The sequence below is a fragment of the Tupaia chinensis genome, unplaced genomic scaffold (genome assembly GCF_000334495.1).
Source record: "Tupaia chinensis unplaced genomic scaffold, TupChi_1.0 Scaffold000484_1, whole genome shotgun sequence".
NCBI classification, from domain to species: domain Eukaryota; kingdom Metazoa; phylum Chordata; class Mammalia; order Scandentia; family Tupaiidae; genus Tupaia; species Tupaia belangeri.
In genome coordinates this window covers 1,319,798-1,339,456 of record NW_006159996.1, presented here as the reverse complement: position 1 = coordinate 1,339,456, position 19,659 = coordinate 1,319,798, and the positions used below count along the sequence as shown (strand labels likewise).

At 36.7% G+C, this 19,659-nt stretch overlaps 2 protein-coding genes across 2 annotated transcripts; both read right to left on the bottom strand.

The window, feature by feature from the left end:
• Positions 1 to 5,350: 5,350 nt before the first annotated feature.
• On the bottom strand, positions 5,351 to 8,167 carry IGIP (IgA inducing protein). The gene has a single exon (XM_006156194.3). The coding sequence runs from the start codon at positions 5,653 to 5,655 to the stop codon at positions 5,494 to 5,496; it is 162 nt and encodes a 53-aa protein (XP_006156256.1). The 5' UTR covers positions 5,656 to 8,167; the 3' UTR covers positions 5,351 to 5,493.
• Positions 8,168 to 13,385: 5,218 nt separating this feature from the next.
• Positions 13,386 to 19,649, bottom strand: PURA (purine rich element binding protein A; the record flags this gene model as incomplete). Its single annotated transcript, XM_006156236.3, is given in 1 exon segment — positions 13,386 to 19,649. A coding segment is annotated over 1 exon segment (668 nt), but the record flags the coding sequence as incomplete, so codon positions are not given.
• Positions 19,650 to 19,659: the final 10 nt, after the last annotated feature.

The following is a 19,659-nucleotide window of genomic DNA, read 5'->3' as shown; positions in this document are numbered from 1 at the left end:
CTCTGCAGCTTTGGGCCTTCCTGTCAGTCAGCCTTCTTAGGAGATCCCAGATTTAGAAAAGGAACTTTTCCCAATGGGACTGCTGTCTTACAAGCCAAGTAACTGACTTCTCATATGAAGGAAGCTTATGAAGGTACAAGTTGAGATGCTTTAAGCTAGGGAATAAATGTCTTGTTTTGGGAGTTTCTCTCTTAGGAGACTTCAAATTGCCATTGACAAAGCTTCCGCTGCAGTCGGCATGGTCCCGCCAGAACTGTCATGGGAAGTTTGGCAGTTTTTGCCAGTTTTGCTCTGACACACAGCTCCCAGCTCTAGGAGAAGGAATCACTTTTCTATTTGGTCTCAGACTCTGGGCCTTGTGCCCCTGCCTAAGCATTTGGTTTTTGTTTAGAGCCGGGGAGCTACAGTTACTGCACAAAGAGGGAGCAGCAAGCCCTGTCCCTGTGCTATCTGGTACAGGAGATGCACACCCTTCGTGACATCTGAGAGTATGACAGTACAAACAGAATATGTGGCTACCTTTTCTGCAGTGGCTGCCAGCAGGTGGAAGCCAGAGCAGTATGGACAAGCTCCAAAATCTAGGGCAGGGATTCTTAATTCAGATCTTAGGGGGTCTGTGAAGCAGCTGAGAGAGCCCCAAGCCTTCATTAGATTCTCTAACCTACGGCTCCAAAAGAGATAAAGAACCTTTTCTTTAGAGAACAGTGTTTTTCACACTTCAACATGCACCAGAATCACCTGAAGGGCTTGTTAAAACAAGGATTTGGGGGCCCCAGCCCCAGTACATCTGGACTGGGTCCCAAGAGTATGCATTTCTAACAATCCCAAGAGGATGCTAATGTTCTTGGTCTAAGGGGCACACTTTGAGAACCACTGTTTTATAGGATACAAACAAACAAACAAAAAAACCCAAGAGGGACTGAAGCTCAAATTATCTTCCCTTTTCAGCCAAGAGTTCTAACATGCCATAGCCTGCTAAACCAACCCTTAATCCCAAAGATTTTGAGATTTTATTTCTGGAAGGAGCCCCTGGAGAGTGACAGATTCTGGACCTCTCCTTGGAGGTCAAACAACACTTGGGAAACAGCATTTTAGAGGGCGCAAGAAAATGCCTCCAGAAACTTAAAAGCCCAAGCAAAACTCTGAGCTGGAACTACATGGTTGGTTCTGGCTGATTCAATTATTGGGTCAGCGGTGAATAGTGAGGTTGGGGTAGTTGAACATACCTAGATCCTCACCTACAGCCTGCCTCCTAACCCTTGTTGCTGAGCTTGTATATAAAGCCACAGGTGTGCTCTAAGGAAGAAAAGGGTATCTGCTGGCAGGTTAGAATCTGAGAGAAAAAAGGAAATGGCCTATTTCACAGAACCTGTGAACAGGTTATTGTGGTAAGGGTAGGAGAGGCAGGAATAGTACTTAGGGCCAGCCTCACTTTAAGCAAGAGCAGTAGAGAGAGGCCTGGCGGGGCCACTTGCCAACTTCCTTCAGATCTGCTCTGAGTAAGTCATTCCCTCATGAAAGGGGAGGAGAAAATGAAAATGTGGATTCATTCATGAATCAACCTCCAGAGCAGGAAGTGTGGCTTCTGAGCAATGCAGAGGAATCTTCCTTTGCTACAGATGGCTTTGGCATCCTGCTAAGTACATCCTGAGGTGAGACAATGTCAAAGTTAGGGAGTCCCTACAAATTATGGGATAAAGAGGCAGAACCTCACAGGGAAAACAATATATATTAGGATGTGATTGAAAGCATGGATGTGCTTTGACATCAACTAATGTATTCTGACTGTGGAACACTGAGCATGTTACTTATTCTTTCTATGCTTTAGTGTCTTCATGTATAAAAAAGGGGCTGAAAGCGCCTATTTCATATGTAGTAAGAATGAAATGAATAAAACACTTGGTGCCTTAAATATTTTAAGTACTCAAGTGTTTACAAAATAAAAAGTGGTGGGCTTGGAAACATTTACAATATCGTGGTGTAGGTCCACCCTTAGTGCAACTGCCAGAGGAAGAAAGTGGAATTAGGTTGGAGCTACTGTCAATATCCACAGGAGGCTGACAAAGGTCTGAGCTGTGAGTTGAACATGGAGGAAGAGTCAGGATGTCTAGGATAATGGGGTTAACTGGACAATCCTGTAGGCTGTAAGTTGGGATATTCTACTCTTTTAAACACTATAACATTCAGTGAGTCTGTTTTGTGACATTTTCTCAGTGCCAACCTAAGTGCCAAATGGCATGATTTGAACAGATCAAAGTGAATGAAAATCAGTATTAGTAGGAAAACTGGATTGATGTTACTGGAAACGTTATAGAGATTTGCAATATAAAGATGAGATTCCCATTTTCAGGGTGGGGGGGAATGTGGCTCCTCCTCCTGAAGTTCCTAAAGTGTGGAAGAAGGTGCTGAAATGAGAGCAGTAGAGGTATGTGCTGACCCTGAGGTGACCTAGCAGTCAAACACTAACACAGAGATTTCTCTGATCCTGAATGAGTGGAACCTTTTCCAAAAACCAGTACCCCAAATTATTGGGTGTCAGAAAAGTCATGAAGTATTTTTCTGTTTTTCATTGCAAAAATGGGTCATGTCTTTTCCAACAACCTAATAAAAAGTCTTATCTACTTAGAAAGAAATTGTTACTGGAAATAGGAACAAAGAGATTTTTTAAAACCATGCAAAAAAGCCAAAATAAATTGCATAGCACATGGCTAAGTAAAAGTTGATATCCACTGAAGATTGAGATAGAAAAAGATTGTCAATTACGTCACCTTAGAAAATAAAGCACTAAAGAAAAATGTCTAGTAGTTCTGCTTGAGCATGCTGGGCTCCTTGTTTGAGGGGCTTAAGGCCCTACTAGTCTTGCCCTGTAAGTCAGATCTATCCTAAGTCTGCAAGTTCTGCCGGCAGCTTTGCAGTAGGTGTTCACTTCAGGACTTCTTGCTTTCCACACTGGCCACTGGGTATATGTAATCATGGTTCCACTTGGAGTCTTTAAAGATAAAGCCCATAGGCCCAACCATGGTGATAAAAGTATTAGGGGGCCCTACTATGGGGCTGGAGTCACATCAGAGGCTTGTGTTCAGATCCTGGATCAATCTGAATGGACCAGCTGTTGCCTGCAATGCTAGCTAGCTGGGAGGCTCGGACAGAGGACACAGTGCCATGGTGAGATCCTATCAAAAATACCTCTTTCTCCTCCACCCTCTCTCCTGTGTTCTTGTTTTTTTAAAAAAGTACAATTAAAACCAATTTGTAAAACATTTTAAGGCCAGGACAGTTAGGAAGGGGCTTGCCTCTCAGCTTTTCACTCTCTTATACTTAACTGGAGCAAATCATGACTAGAGTTTCCACCACTTGCTCCTATACTTGACAGCCTCCTTTCAGACAAAGACCCAGGGATTTACCTGATCCTACCTTGAGGAGAGAGGAGAAACTGGTCTCTTCTTCAGGAAGTACCAGCCTGTTATTTGTGTTCCCCTCCCCCCCCCAAATCAGAGGCAGAGCTCAGAGAAAACATGAGTTTTTAAGCACTTCACCTACCTCTCCAAAAGGGGTACCTTCAGGTTTAAGTTTTTTTTTTAAATAATTATTTATTTCATTTTATTTATTCATTTATTTTATTTTAATTTGATCAGAGAGAGAGAGAAAGCAAGCCACCAGGTCTAGGACTCAAACATGATCGGCCATATGGGAGTGTCCAGCGCCTTAACCATCATGCCACCTGCTGGCCCCCAGCTTTAAGTTTTAATTAAGCAGAGTTTCTGCATTATATTTCCTAAGAGTGGGCAGTTGTCAGATATGGAAGCTTTTCCAATCCTGTTGGTTCTCTACAAAGAAGGGCCATTTTAGCAAGACAAACCAAAAAAAAAAAAAGGAAGAGAGAAAAATCACAATAACCAATTATCTTGAGATTATCCAGGGAAGCCTAGATCTATCTATTGTAAGCTATGGTCATGCATCAGTTTTTAGGATATAACCACTGTCATATTTATTTAAATAACACTGAAGAGGGACCAGCAGGTGGCATGGTGGTTAAGGGCACTGGACTCCCACATGGCCCACCGTGGTTTGAATCCCAGACCTGGTGGTTTGCTTTCTCACTTTTGCTTGCTTTCTCAAGCTCTTGTTCTCTCTTGCTCTCAGTCTCTCTCACTTATTAAAATAAGTAAATAAATAAAATAATTCTTAAAATTAAAATAAATACATAATACTGAAGGGCCAGCCAGGTGGCATGGTGGTTAAAGCAGCTGGATCCCACATTGCCAACTGCATGGTTCAAGTCTCAGACTAGGCAAAAACACACTGGTTGTGTGCACATGTATGCCCAAATCCTGAGAAAAGAGTGGAGGAGAGGGGATTATAGCATGACCATCCCCCTGTGGGGTGATTTCTCACTTTTCCTCTTTCTGAGACAGAGGGACATGTGCACTATAGCAGAAAAGGAAAGAAAAAAGATTTTCCATATTGTGATTTTTGCCAGGAAACTTGGAGAACTACTTGCCCCAAGCCTTCCTCAAACCCAGCTTAGTAAATTAAAGCATCAAAAAAGATAAAATAAAAGGAGAAAGCCACAAGTAATGCTGCAAATTCCACTTCCAAAGGTTAAGGAAAATATCATATACCTGAGCCTCCTGAAGCAACTACTGGTTTTGGAGTTAGAGGTCAAAACTAGGGTGGTTCTCTTTGGTCAGATAATTTCTTGTATGGGGAAGCCTCATTGAAACTATCCTGAAGGACCACTCCTGTGGTATGTTTTTATTGGTAACTTCATTCACTGCCATTCTACTCACTGGAAAAGCAGTTTTGAAAGGGATGTTATTTTAAAGCACAGCCTCTATTTTCTGCAGAGGATTCTCTTCATCTTTTGTCATGGATTCTTGTAACTCTTTCAGTACCCCAAACCAACTTCAAATTTAAAATGAACTTTAAAAAAAAAAGAGACAGAAAACAAAACACCTTTCATGGGAAAGGAACATGATCTTTGGGAAGACTTTTTTCTTCTCTTCAATGTGATGACTAGATTAACTATCACACCATCAGAGAATTTAAAAATCTGACCTAAGAAGGCAAATAGGGAAGGGCTCTTTGTGTAAGACCTTAAAAACAGAAACAAACCTCTTTTGAAATAAAACTAAAAACAGTTTTCCAGTGTGAGAAAGCACACTTAATGCTTGCAGCCAATTAATGATCAGAATCAACAGGCAAGTATACTTGCTATTGAGTCCTAAAAATGGTTTCCATCTATCAAAAAAATAACAAAGTCCAAGAACAACCAGACCCCTCCCCCCCAAAAGCACTGAAACAAAAGACTGATCTGTTTATATAGTCACATGAAAAATAAACATCTTTATTTTTTTTTGCCTACTTTATTCATTTTTTTCAAATAAAATTTAAATCTGTACAAAGTATACTGTTACAGTATATATTTTGTAAGAATCAATGCCTAAAAGAATCACAATACTTCAATAAGCAGTACAGCAGACCTCGCTAGTTTCAGCTTTGATATTGAACAAACTCAAGCCGGCTGATGCACAACACGTTTGCTTGGTTTCCACATGGTAAGTTCCCAGCACTGAGATGGGAGAACATGACAGCAAATATGGTTATATTACAGCCCGACACACTGCGCTTCTTCATGTGATAATAACTGCACATATTTAATACAGAATGCTCAAATTTACTTTTTAAATTGCATTTGCTTACTTCTTAGTTGGCAAAATTCAGCATTCTTAAATGGGGTCCCCAAACAGTGCAAATGAATAATATTCTACTATATATTGGCACATCTCCAATAAGGGTTAACTTGTAAACTCAAAGAATATCAACAACTTAGTCCTAAATTTTAACTAAGATACATCTGGTCCATTTAACCAAAGTCATTTTGGAAAGATATTAAAGAACAATTCTACTTCTGAAAGGATATTATTTTGATCATTCTTTAGAGAAGATAACTTTTTAAACTGTCATTAAAATGTTTTACTATAAAAATTTTACAAATTTGATTAGAAATTTCAAGGTTATGATTCACAGCAGACAAATACAAACTGTTGATATTCCAACAATACCTAGTCTGAGACTTCCAAACAGAGCACACCATGTCAGCTGTGTTAACTAAAATTCTGAAAGGTATACTAAATTTGTAAGTGGTGCTGGGTCTAGCAAGTGTAAATACACAGTATATTTCAATGAAAAGAATTGTCTTCTTTATACTTTATTTGTTTTCCCATAAGGAAACATTAATGTTTACATTCTTTAATAAAGTTAAACTTACATCAGAATATAACTTAATACTGTCAGCAACAGGGACCACACACAGTAAATAAGAAGCACATTTAAAATAAGTCTGAATTCACATAGATTAACATTTGTTGGTTAATAAAATATTGACAGTATTACAATCTTACAATATTTACAGTAAGAAAAATCTAGAGTAATATATATCTTTCACAGCAGGATTCCTTTTTTTTTTTAAAATTTCTTCCAGTTTGGGATTGTGTATACACAAAAAGTTCAAAATAAAGCAACTCTGCAATATAATCTTAAAATAATGACTACTAGGGGAAATTCTATCACAACCATTGAAAATAATGGTGACTTCTCACGGAGTCTGTGGCATCTGAGAACCCAGTTAATTAACCAAAGTCTTGCTCAAACCAGCCTCAGTTACCCAGATTAAAGCTGCAGAACTCCGGCCTTCCCTGATTGCTGAAAACCCAACAGATTTTTCTCAACATGCTATAAGAAAAGAGGGAAAATTGGTTTCAGCTCACACCTCATGGCTGGAAGCCTCCAACCGGTGCCATTCCCCAACTTATGCTACAAGAGGGCCGATTTCATCCCCATAGCATCACAAGAGTCCACTCTCCTGCCATATGGCATTTTGATAGCAAGTTCACTCATTTGACTCTTGTGCATTAGGATAAGTCATGAACTTGGCCCATATAATACACACCAGCATCTTAGAGACTTGAGACCAGGGCAAAGAAACAGACTAGTGTAGTTTGCACTGAGATCAATAGGAAAAATGGGAAGTGATGCACATTTCCAATTAGAATGACAAGAAGACCCACATCCCTAAACTGGAATTTGGCCAGGGCATCAGAGTTAGCACCCCCTCTCTGAATACCACAGCGATTAGGATGTGTGCTCTGGGCCTCCTCTAAGAGAGAGCATCTACAGTTAACAGTGTGGGACATTAGTTCAGTGACGACTCCCAAGAAAGCAGATACAATTCTTGAATCTGGGGCTGTCTACAGCTTCTGAGGTCAATCATCCGAGCTGTGACCTGTCCCAACCCTGCTTACTTTAAGTTATCTGATGGGCACAGAGCACTCAGGGATATGGCTGCTGGCTACTTTGGACTCTAGATCTCACAGGTAATCAACAGGTATCTGGGATTGAATTAGCAAACTGTACCATAGCTCCTTAAACAGACACTGTCAGGTTTGAAATCATGTCAAACATGAATCTTCACTGTCAGGTCAGAAATCAAAGTGGGAGTCTTCCCACATTAGTCAAGGTTATTTTGTCAAAACCTTAGAGGAGTTGGACAGTTTTTCATGTTGCAAGTGATTAGTTTACTTAATTCAGTTAAACTGGATTGACAAACCAGTCTGATCTATTTAGTTAGATTTGTTTTTATGATTCTTATGTATGTGCTAACCCAAAGCTGTCATATTTGGGCTAAATACACTGACAGAGAAAATTCAAACAACAAAAGTTTTCATCAAACTTCTGTGGCATTTTCGTTTTGGAAGTCAATGCAAGATCTAAAGGTATTTCTACCCAACAAAGTCTGTTTAAGTGTTTAATGTTACCTCCTTTTTGATCCTATACAGAATGCTATGACTTCTATATAGGTCTGAATGCTGCTCCATGTAGATTCCTTCTGTATATCTAAAAATATATACTTTTCAGTAGTTCAATACATGGTTAATCTTCCCACAGAGGAAGATTTTTGTAATCACATGTTGCAAAGTAGAAAAACATCTCCTTTCTAAGAAAGGAAATATACTTTCCTATTGTACATTTTTGAATAAGCCCAAAGGCATGCACCAAAAATCATTATTAAAACTAATACATGCAATAAAAGGGTGTAGAGTTAGATTTAAAGTGCTGCTTCTCAATTTTTAAATTTGAAGAAGAAATTTTGCTGTTGTTGACTCAAAGATCTCTTCCCACCCACCCACCCCATCCCATGGCATCAAGAGAGAAAAGTAAAAAGTATACATAAATCTTGAAACTATTCTTTAAATGGGGGAAAGAACAGATATATCAATTATGCTATTTATAAAGTGGATTCTCAGTTTAAAATAAAACAATATTTGCTGTTAAAAACTATCAAAGCTAATACACCCAAACAAATGTTACTAGTAAATAATGTTCTACATAGAGAATAATTTACTTTGGTTTTATGCACCTTCTCAAAAATAATACTAGTGTCCCATAACATCACCAAACTGATGTATTCCAGCAAAGTTGTAAGGCAAATCATTTTTTCCCTAGTGACATCTTGTTTCCCAATAGACAAAACTAAAATCTTTTGGTGAGGAAGGGGTTAAGATAATGGCTAACCCCTTGGCATCCTGAGCATTATGGTTTATCAAACTCTACCCTGCTAGAAGTTGTCAGGCATCTTGACCCCTGTCTTGAACCAAAAATGGCTTCCTCCTCTAGAGATGCCCTGACTCTTTATAAATAGCTCTCAGAACTTTGCTTCTTTTTCTTTCTGTCTGGATGTTACAATGTCTAACAAAGCTGGTTGCAATGTCACATTTTGTGAGTAGGGGCCACCATCAAACAATAATTCCAATCTGAAATGTTTTAAGCCATTAGTTTCTAGTTTTAGCAATTATTTGCATTAAAATTTTCCACAGAGTTTACTTAAGCAGAGATTCCTTAACTTGGTTTTAGAAGATATGTGATGCCCCTGAGGTTATATGCAAAATTATCTGTGTATGTGCATTTTTTTTCTGGGGAGAGGGTCTATCATGTCCATCAGATTATCAAAGGTATCTGTGACCCCCAAAAAAGGGTTACAGGAACTTCAAGGGATACCCGTAATTCATTTTATACTAGGATTGAGAAATAGTAGCAGAAAACTAAATGGCATCAAAAAAGGGGGTGGGGAGCACAAATTGCTGATCTTTTCTCTTTATGAACATTTGGGAAATAAGTCTTTAGGAAAAATAATTAATTAAGCTGGTTAAACTCCATTAAAAAATAATCAAAGCCACTTTCTAAAATTATTTCATTTTCCATATGTGATAAACTTACTCTCCAAAAAAAGGTTTAGAGACTGAATTTTTCTCTTTTCCTAAAGGAAATTCAGATATAACATATCAAACATCATTCACACTCAAGTATTTGACAACATAATACTTAGATAACTCTAATGTGAGCCTTTAATTTATAATCTTGAATACAGGATTATCTAGAGTCAAATACACATTTGTTAACCTTCATTTCCCAAATTGATCCATATTTAGACAACTACCTGGCACAATTCCACTAGATAAACCTAAAATCTGAACAATGGAGGTTAAATGTTCTACTCAAAATAAAAACAAAGCCACAAGGCTCCATAATGAAACATGGCTGCAAACACTCATACTATGTCATAGAAGACATTCTCATTTCAAATACCTCACTGAATTTTCAACAGAATTTGCAAACATAAGATCCAGAATGACTAGCAAAACATGCTGAGAAGAGCATGTCAAGAATTAAAACACCACCCCACTATCCTGAAACACACTCAGGCATTCCAAAAATAACCCAGTCTGAAAAGAGGCCTCTGTCACTTATTGGTTTTAAGTATGTATGAAGTGTGTAAAAAGCCATGAGAAAGGGCATATAATAATTAAATAACTTACCAAAATAATTTTAGACAAAACACATCTTTCTGTTTTATTGACAAAATTGTCAACTTTTTTCCCAAATTCTGAGCATTCACTGTGTTCCACAATCTCACTAAGACACAAAATATGTTCACAGGTATACTTTTTGTTTTCTTTATAGAATACATCTTTGAGATTATAAGACTGCCTCCTGGTTAAAGTCTCTTACCCCTTGCTGCCCTCCCTCCTCAAAAAGTGAGTCAACCCTGAATTCCAAAAAGGAATATTCATTTAATATAATTACTTCAATATCAGTTATATCATATAGCTCCGGAAGAAACTATATGAACATTATGGGAAACTACATGAAAGAGGGAGCTGCCACTTGTACTTCACTTTCTTTTTAATTAAGCATGTACCCAGCTAAACTCAGATCTCACTGACTTCAGTGAAAACAGACCAATACTCCAAAATCAAGCCAGCTCAGGCTGGAAGTTGAATATCGAAGACATCATTTCATATATATATATAACACACACATATATATATATATATATCCTACCTAAGTTTTCACTTTGTCTATTTAAACAGTTTAATAAAGCTCACAAGTACAAAGAATTTTATTGGCAAATAAATGCCCATATTAAAAATTTTATCAAAACAAATTTTATGTCTTATATAGCTAACAGTAAGAAATATTTTCTTGGCCTTATAAAGCATATTTAATTGCATATAAGTTTTGCTTTGGGCGGGATACTGAAAATAACTCTACAAGAAATTTTAGAAAAGATTAGAAACAAAAGTGAAAGTGACTAGTCTTAACTTTCAAAAAATCAAGTGCAATGATAAATAGTGCAAATTATGAAAACTAGAAACTTTATAGGCAACTTTGCATTGTCTTTCCTGCTTTGCATTTTTACATATTGACAACTTTATAAACTCTAACAACTGTATGCAGCATGGAAATGGGCTATATTTATCTCCACTGACTATAGACAAGGAAGCCTTTCAGAGACTTGTCTCACAGTCATTTGAATGACTGTTCTTGACACAGGTTTGGGAATTCACTTCTTTTTAAATGATTCCTAAGGGAGGGGCTATTTAAGAAGGCTCTGCACCAACTTATAAATTATAGTGTGTAACTGTATTATAATTTAAAATCTGACACACAGTAAAATGTGAAAATTATACTAAATACCAACTCTACAAAATAAGCTATAACAGAAATAATCTTGCTATTGTTAATGACCTTGACATTCATAAAAAAAGAAAAATTACCTTCTAAGAACAAAACCAGAACTTCTTTTTTGGCTATTTTGACAGATTGTTATCACTAATGTATAGAGATTTGAGTAAAATGAAACTTGAAAGTAATCTGTCAAAAATCACTGGGAATTAATCCATACTAAATTTGACAACAAAGAGTTAATCCAAAAATATACGTGAATCATAACTTTAGCAACGAATATTATAGCAATTCTATATCTTAAATAATTTAAAATCCTGGGATAATGGGAACACAAATCTAAACATTATCACTCTCCAAAGGACAAAAGAACCTCCAGGATGTACTAAATTCTATTATCAACATCTGCCACCACTGATTTCGGGAATTCTAAGAAAGAGAGAGAGTGGGAAAACAAACTGAAATGAGTTTGGATGGGTATGTAGTCTAATTTCAGAAACAATATTATGGAGGGCTTTTTATGATCACAATGTTAAATGGTTGCTAAGGTTGCAAATGTAAAAGAAATAGGAAAGATACCTAAATGCAATTCAGTGTTTTTACTTAGTTTATTGCCATCTTCTAAGAAATGCATGTGGACCAAAGGCTCAAAGTTCTGTAAAAGCAAGGAAGAGGAAGGCTCAAAATCAAGTAATTTGATCTAAGGACCCATTTTGAAAAGTAAAGGTAAACCACATTATAACACTACCATAAGAAAAAGGAGTCTGAAAAAGTTTAAAATTTTCTTATCTTTTTTTCTCAAAATAAGTCCCCAACACCCATTTGCCTTGACTAGAGAAGCTGCCATTCCAACTGTGTTACTTTATTTGTCCCAAAGCAAACATTCTACACATGAAAACAGATTTGTATTTTGCATCACCATCATCTTCACCATCATCATAAGTTTAGCTACAGAACAAGTTTTCTCATAACCAAAGAGGGACCTATTTTCTCTGGCTTTACTAAAACTTCCTTAATGAACTTCATAAATCCTTAACAAATAACTCTCATTCAGATTCCACTTTAGTACCTTTTCCTACCTCCAATAAAAATTCCTCCCACTTTACCTCCAAACCCTATATACCTCTCATACTCCAATGTACAACCACATTAAACAGCTCTCCCCTTTCTGCCCTCAAATTTCCAAATCGACAAGTCAGTTCCTAGTAGTTTACCTAAAATACACGTGCTTCTTACTCTCTTCAATTCACAAATTTCTTAAAAAGCGTTAATTTAGAAACTCTTCAAACTGCCAACTTAAGAGTATGGGGAAAACAGCAATCAGAAAAAAATTGCCCAATTACCTCATAATACAGCAGTCTTTCTGGATCATCAGTTAGCTATAGTCTAAGGTAGGAGGTCAGCGATTTATTACGTCTCTCTGATGGGTATAAGCATGAATACCACTGGTAAGCCTACAGCAAGAATGAAACAGAAGAGAGAAACAAGGAAAAAGGAGGATAGGAGAAAGAAATACCAGATGGTAAAGAGGTAGGTCAAGTGCCACCAACTACCTGCATTAGAAATTGCTAACACACTTCAGCTTAATGGGAGTTTGACCCAACATATGTCTAATAAGTCATCAGATGATGGTCATCATTGTTTGAGCTAGTCAAGGTGAATATGCCACCAGTCCCATAACTTTAACTGCTATGTCATGATAAGGACATTTAAATTCTAGGAGCCTTCTATGTTAATCTACCTTAGAAATACCTACTATACCTATTAAGAAAAGAGTATTTCCATGTTTATCACAATTCTAGAACAAAGGGCTTGGTCCTTGAACTTAGAGGCCCCTTGAATTATTAAAGTAGATGACCCTAAATCAAGAAAATTAAACTCTTTAGCTTAAACTTTTTCCCATGAAATGCTACAAAAGTTTAACTAATAAGTACTGATAGCCATCAAAACAAAGTCTGTATTCATGAAAACACAAAAATCTTGCAATTCTAAGATGAGTAAACTATTTCTGGTCTGTAAGAAGTAACTATTTTACATATAAGATCACCACCAAAGCTCTACCTATCAACAAGACAATTTTCACAAAAGCAAAGGACATCAGGAAAAAGAAAGAAAGAAACAAACAAACAAAAAAACAGTAAATACCAAACAATATGGGAACAAAAAAAAATGAATGAGTAGCTATTAAATTCTTGTTAAGAAAGATTTTTTTGTAACAAGCGATCTTTGCTATATTCAACTTTCCTAAAGACATAACTTACTTAGCCCATTTAACATCAGAACTTGGTAGTCAGTTTAACAGATAAAAGGTGACAAACTATGGATTTGGAAGCAATCATATTTTTCACTTTTCATCTAGTTGTTCCTGCATCATGAAATTCTACTTGACTCATGCTAGGGCTAGTTTAAATCACCTTCACTTACTTATAATAATAAAATTTCTGTTCAAAAGCCTGTCAATGACTTAGGTCTTAAATTTAGGTTTTGTTTCAGGATCAAGTCACTTCTTAAATAGTAAAATCAGTTTTTCTTAGAAATATATTATAAATTCTGTCAAGAATATTATGTATTAATTAATGCTGCTAGATGAAAATAGCAACGATCACTTTATTTTTATAGAATACTTCATTATGAATGGCCTAAATTCGGTTAACATGCAATGAAGAAAACAGAAATATAATGTGTAACTTCGAAATAAACTGTAGTACACAATTTCGCACAAATAACTTTGAATTTGGATTAAAAACTCCAGTAAAGTCTCTCTCCTATTTATTCTATTTTCATGAGAAGCATATATATTTTTCCAAATTGTTAAGATATTCAAATTTAGGGATAATCGACTATAAATGTTATACTCAGAGTTATCACCGTTCCAAACCTAAGTTGCTAAAGATGCCCTTGTTGGCATCCTTGCACATAGAAAGTAAACTCTCTAATATTCAAGATTGAAAAGGGAAAAAAAGTCATTAGATTTGTCACCTCACTTTCCATAGGGAAGAAAATCTTAAAAGTATGTCCACATATAAAATGATAAAATAAATTATGATGGAGTTATGACAGTTACCAGGGCAACAATTTCAGAAAGCCCATTCAAAAATCATCTGGAAATGTGTATGTGTATGTGTGTATGTGTATGTGTGTATATAACATGAAAAAATGAGTGGGAATATTGTAGAAGAAGAGGGTGAACGATGTGTGGGAGATAAAATTAACCATGCCCATGGTGGGGTCACCGGAGCTGGCAGATAACTCAAAATGCCACTGAAGCAAAATGTGTTCATTTAGAAAGTTTCAACAGTGCCAAAACATAAAATGTTAAAGCACAGAAAAGAAAATGAATGAGATACCTCCCCCAAACATCAAGTTACATAAGAAAATAGGGAAAACTTGACAGACTATCTTTTTATATATGCCAAATCTTAACTGACTTACAGTTGATATAAAGTGCTTGGGCCATGACACCCACCCAGATTCTCATTATCAACAGATTCATCTTTTCCCCTCCCTTCCACCCAAATTTAGTTCATTTTTCTTACAGAAAAAGTACAGCATCCCTACTTTAATAAGAATAAGAAATGAAAACAGTGAGTACAACTGATATAGATCCATTGACTTTTATTACAAATGTACTTGATCACTTGGCTTCAAAAAGTTTAAAATCAATAACCTATTTTCTGTATGCCAGTACAAAGCAAACTGTTTTACAAATTAAATACCTAAAAATTTGACAAAAATATTAAAATTTGATGAAAAACAATTATAAAAATCCTTAATCTCTCTCTTCAAAAAATGAGGCAGTCTTCCCAGTCCTATTATACAATATTGATAATATTTACCATTTTTAGGATAGGTAGCTAAATTATATTTTTGTTAGCATACAAAACTCTTAGATTAATAGATTTTATTTGTATATATGCTCCAGTTACGTTTGTGAATGCCATCTGATTGCAATATAATCAACTATCTTTAATTGAATTCTAATTTACACTTATTTAATAATTTGCATAGTTTGAAAGGGATAAAAGTTATTCTACAACTAATTATCATAGGCTATTACAGTGCTATTTTCAAGGCAATAAGTATTTGCTCCCAAATGAAATTATCTGTCTTCTTTAGGCAGGGGTTAAAGTTATTAGCAGCTTTCTGTTACCTGAAATATCAAATCAGAATAGTTACCCATCTCTAGACATAGTGGCCTAAAAAAACATATTGATATACTTTATGTTGAGTCAAATTTCAACCCCTGCATGGGACAACTAGAAAGTAAGACTTTCAAAGTTTTTAATATCCCTGTTGATTTTGGTTTCTACTCTCATGGCTTTTGAGAAGCTGGAAAACAGTTTGTCTTTCCTGACTAGCGTTGTCTTTTTTTTCCATTTGGCAAATATTCTTTTACCTCCAATCTCTATCTAGTAGAGGAAAAGCCAACATGGCTTTTATTATAAACTTCCTTTGTTGTCAAAGGCATGTATAATGATTTCTATAGTTCTGGTTAGTTAACTTTAGCTCCCTCTGTGGCTGGATGACTCCTGCTTCTAACATCAGCATGATAAATAGGAGGCACAAATAAAAAGTAGCTTTAAAAAAGATTCGATGATTAAAAAAAACAAAAACAAAATGGATAACACCAAATACACACACACACACACACACACACACACACGCACACACGCACACACGCACTTCAAATCTGGTGGCTGATCTCTGGATTAAATTACTTGACAGTGTCTCTCATTTTAAAGAATGTCAATATTGCAAATAGCTTGCATTTCAAGTTTTCTTTTATACTTAGGCAAATAATATAGTTTAACCAAGCTCTTGGACCTTAACTGCAAGACAAAGCAGATCAATAAAAATAAGGCATACTTGTCAGGAATTAAGTTTTGTTTGCTTGTTTTTGGCACATTTGATCATACTGTCTTCTATGAATAACACATATGGTCAAATATACCATTTCCTTTTATGTTTCAGCACAAACAGGGTTTACCAATTAGTAAAATAAAAACAAGGAAAAACTCCAACATAAAACACTGAAATACAGAACCTTGGTAAAGTACTGAGCACCTGGGAGGGAAAGGTAGGGAGGGATTAAATAGGAGAGGGGAGAAGAGAAGGTTGGGAGGGTGACTGGGGAGGTCAAGTGAGATGCTTAAAAAAGAGCATCTTTACAGTCACTTAGTCTTTTCTATGATCACTTCTTAAGTCTTGAAAGATCTGCATGTGGATTTCTTTTTAAACCCACTGACCATAAATCAGACACTGGTTTCAAAATCTTAGTTAAGATTGTGTTCAACTGTTATAGTGTAAAGACAAATGCACAATACATGTGCTTCTTGATCCGGTAGGATTCCAAGCAGAATCTGAAGTCTGTAGGTAAGAAAGGCTTCACTTTAGGTAATTCTGACCCTAAAGAAAACCTCATGAAAGAACTCACATCTCAAAGAAAGGGCACTTTGCCTAAGTTTGCTGTGTTTTTGTTGACTTGCACTACTTATTGCTGGCTACTATGAAACACTGATCTAGGAGTACTCCAACAACCTGTAGTACAAGGCTTAACTATAAGAAGCTATAGTAAACAAGAGACAAAATCAAAGCAATTCTCTTTCCTAATTAGTAACAGCACAGAGAATGCAGTCTTTTCCAAATCACAGTTAAAATACAGTGAACAAAACAGCTCAACAAACCTTAAGACAAAAAAAGTGCAGATTATTAATGTTTACATGCAGTTGATAAGCATTCCAATGTCACATTATGCACTGTAAAAGCTCAAATTTACTATATGGAAATAAGAAAAATGCACCTTGGGGGGAGGGGAAAAGCAATTTAATCATTTCCAGTGATTTTGTAAGTAAAGAAACTCCTAACTACTGTACGGTCACCTCATATTTAACATTGTATGAATATTAAAAGCAAACAATTTAATGGGAAAATGCACAGTACAATGAAAATAGCTTGTTATTCAACACATACAGTAGATCTCAAAAACAAAGACAACACACTCAACCAGGGAGCTTAAAAATATCGAATCAAAACCCAAAGAACCAGCAGAAAAAAAAAAAAAATCCTTCAAAAAGACAACTGTTTTGCCTTCCTAGGCCAATGCTTTACAATGTGAGAAGCACAGATACTTTTCCACTTCTACAGGTGGCGTCTTCCACATACAGCAGTTAGATCTATATGGCTGGATTTGCCAAGAAACAATTCCATCCCCAGAACTATCTATCTCTCTATGACAGACAAGGTCCTTTTTTTTTTTTTTTTTACCAAAATACTTTCTACAGAATTCCAAACCAAAATGTACTGTTTAAGGCATCTTTTTTTTATAACATTTTCTCTTCACTCAAAGATGATAGTCATGCAGCAGTTTAATGATAAAAATATATTAATATTTTACTATACAGCAGCAAGAAGTTAGTCGTCAATTAAAAGCACACAAACATCTTTAAATGAAAACCTGTAAAAGACTATCGTTACAAACAATTTCAGTTTGGAGGACACCAGCTTGGTAAAGTGCTCTCCTAAGCTTTGCATTTTCATACCCTACACCTTGAATATATGAGTTATAGAACAAACTTTTGATAGAAGGCTTGTACACTTGGGGAACACAAATACACTTAGCATAGAATGTAGCCAGTAATAACTAGCACCACAGCTACATGGAAATCCTTTACATACACCAACTTGGCTTTCACTTTTAAAACAAAATTCAGAATCCATGGCTCAGTAGGATAACTATAATTGTGTTGCTCTGCTTTTTAACAGGTCTACATAAGTTAATAGCACTGGCAAAAATCAAAGGATAGCTTCAGACCTCTTACAAGTTTAGGAGACAGTGCTAGTGACCACAAATAGACTCACTACCTGATGTCCAAGTACAGGTTCACTGGAAATTGCTGCACGTTAGTTAAGTTTTTAAAATCTTTCTACACATAATAAAAATATATATTATGAACAATACAAGTACATCTCATATACACAATAATGACAAAAACGCCTACTCAGTCAAAGCAAACAGATGCAGAAAAATATTATGGGACATTTCCTTTTTCTTTCTTTCTCTTTTTCCTTTTACTATTTGAATAACTTTGGTTCCAACCATAAAAATCACAACTTAGCAAATTTCATTTAAATGCCTTTTTTAATAATTTCTTCATGTTCACAGAAGTTTCACTGACCATTTTTATATGTTTAAGGTCCAGATGCAATGCATATTGTATAAAAGAGAGCACTTATTGTTTACCTTGCATGAATTAAACCTACGTACCTTTAACTCTACAAACTTCTGCATAACATTTAGACAAAGCTCAGACACACAGCATGCCTAGCCCTCATATATATATACACATCTCTAATCACAGGTATATAGGGTGTCAAATATACTATAATAACCTCCATGTAAGGTTGGAAATTTGGTAACAAAATGAGAAAAAACTAAAAATATTATTTTACGTGTTCTAAAATATCTCTTTTTTGTGCTAAAGTCAAATGTTAGCTCAACATGAAAAGGACTTTTATATAATTCAGCAATATTATAATCTTGACCATTTTGCAAACACTTTTAATAATAATAGCTTAAACGTGTACAAAAGTTCTTGGTTAATTAGGGAAATAAACACTCAGTTCTTTATATTTTTTAATCAAGTAGGAAACACAGTTCATATAATGTTATTACTTTTTGTATTTTTTTTGTTTTTTGTTTTTAGCAGCTGCTTACTGTTTTATATGGTGGATAAAGTGGACAACATCCAGCGATGGGTGGCAAGTCAAGAAGAGAAACTGTCAGTTGGTGGAGGTTCTGTGGGTGGTGCTCCCTTGGAGTTAACAGTTATTCTTTTTTTTTTTTTTAACTTTTTTATTTTCTCTCTTTACAGTATATTTTCTCTGTGTGTGGCTGTGTGTGTGTGTGTGTGTGTGTGTGTATGCATGTGTGTGGGGGATTTTTTTCATTCAGTTTAATCAATCTTCTTCCCCTTCTTCCTCACCCTGCAGTAGCAGGGTGGCAGCGGCGGTCTCCTCCTGCTGTTGCTGCTGCTGCTGGTGGAGCTGCTCACAGGCAGCCCGCTTCTCCCTCTGCTTCTCTTGAATCTTCTTCATCTCCTCTGAGTACTTGCAGAAGGTGTGTCCAAACTTGGCCCACACCTTGTAGGGCACGGTGATGGAATTACGGTAGGTGGGCTTCACCTCGCTTACTCGCATAAACACGCCGTACTTGTTGGAACCCACATCGAAGAAGAAGCGCTTGTTGTCCACAGTCAAGGAGGTGCCCTCGGGCAGCTCAGCCGGCTCCTCCTCCACTCCGTAGTCGTCGATGAGCTTGGCCAGAGCGTCACGGAACTCGATGAGCCCCTGTGCGGGCAACGCGATGGTCTGGCCCTGCGTGGAGCCCAGGCCGGGCCCCCGGTTGACCGTCTGGCGGATGCGCAGAAAGCGGCCGCGCTGGTTCTCCTTGAGATCCATGTAGTACTTGCGGTTCTCGCGCACCAGGAACTCGCTCTTGAGCGCCCGGCGCGGCTCGTCCTGCGCCTGGGCTAGGTCGGGGGGCTGGCTGGGGCCCAGCTGCGCGTAGTGCTCGATGAAGTCACCCAGGTAGTCGCGAAACTCCACGGCCACTGACATGGAGAGAGGGAGGCGGGC

Bases quoted from the DNA above. Each gene is read 5' to 3' on its own strand.
- IGIP (XM_006156194.3), bottom strand. From the start codon at position 5,655: ATGTGCAGTTATTATCACATGAAGAAGCGCAGTGTGTCGGGCTGTAAT.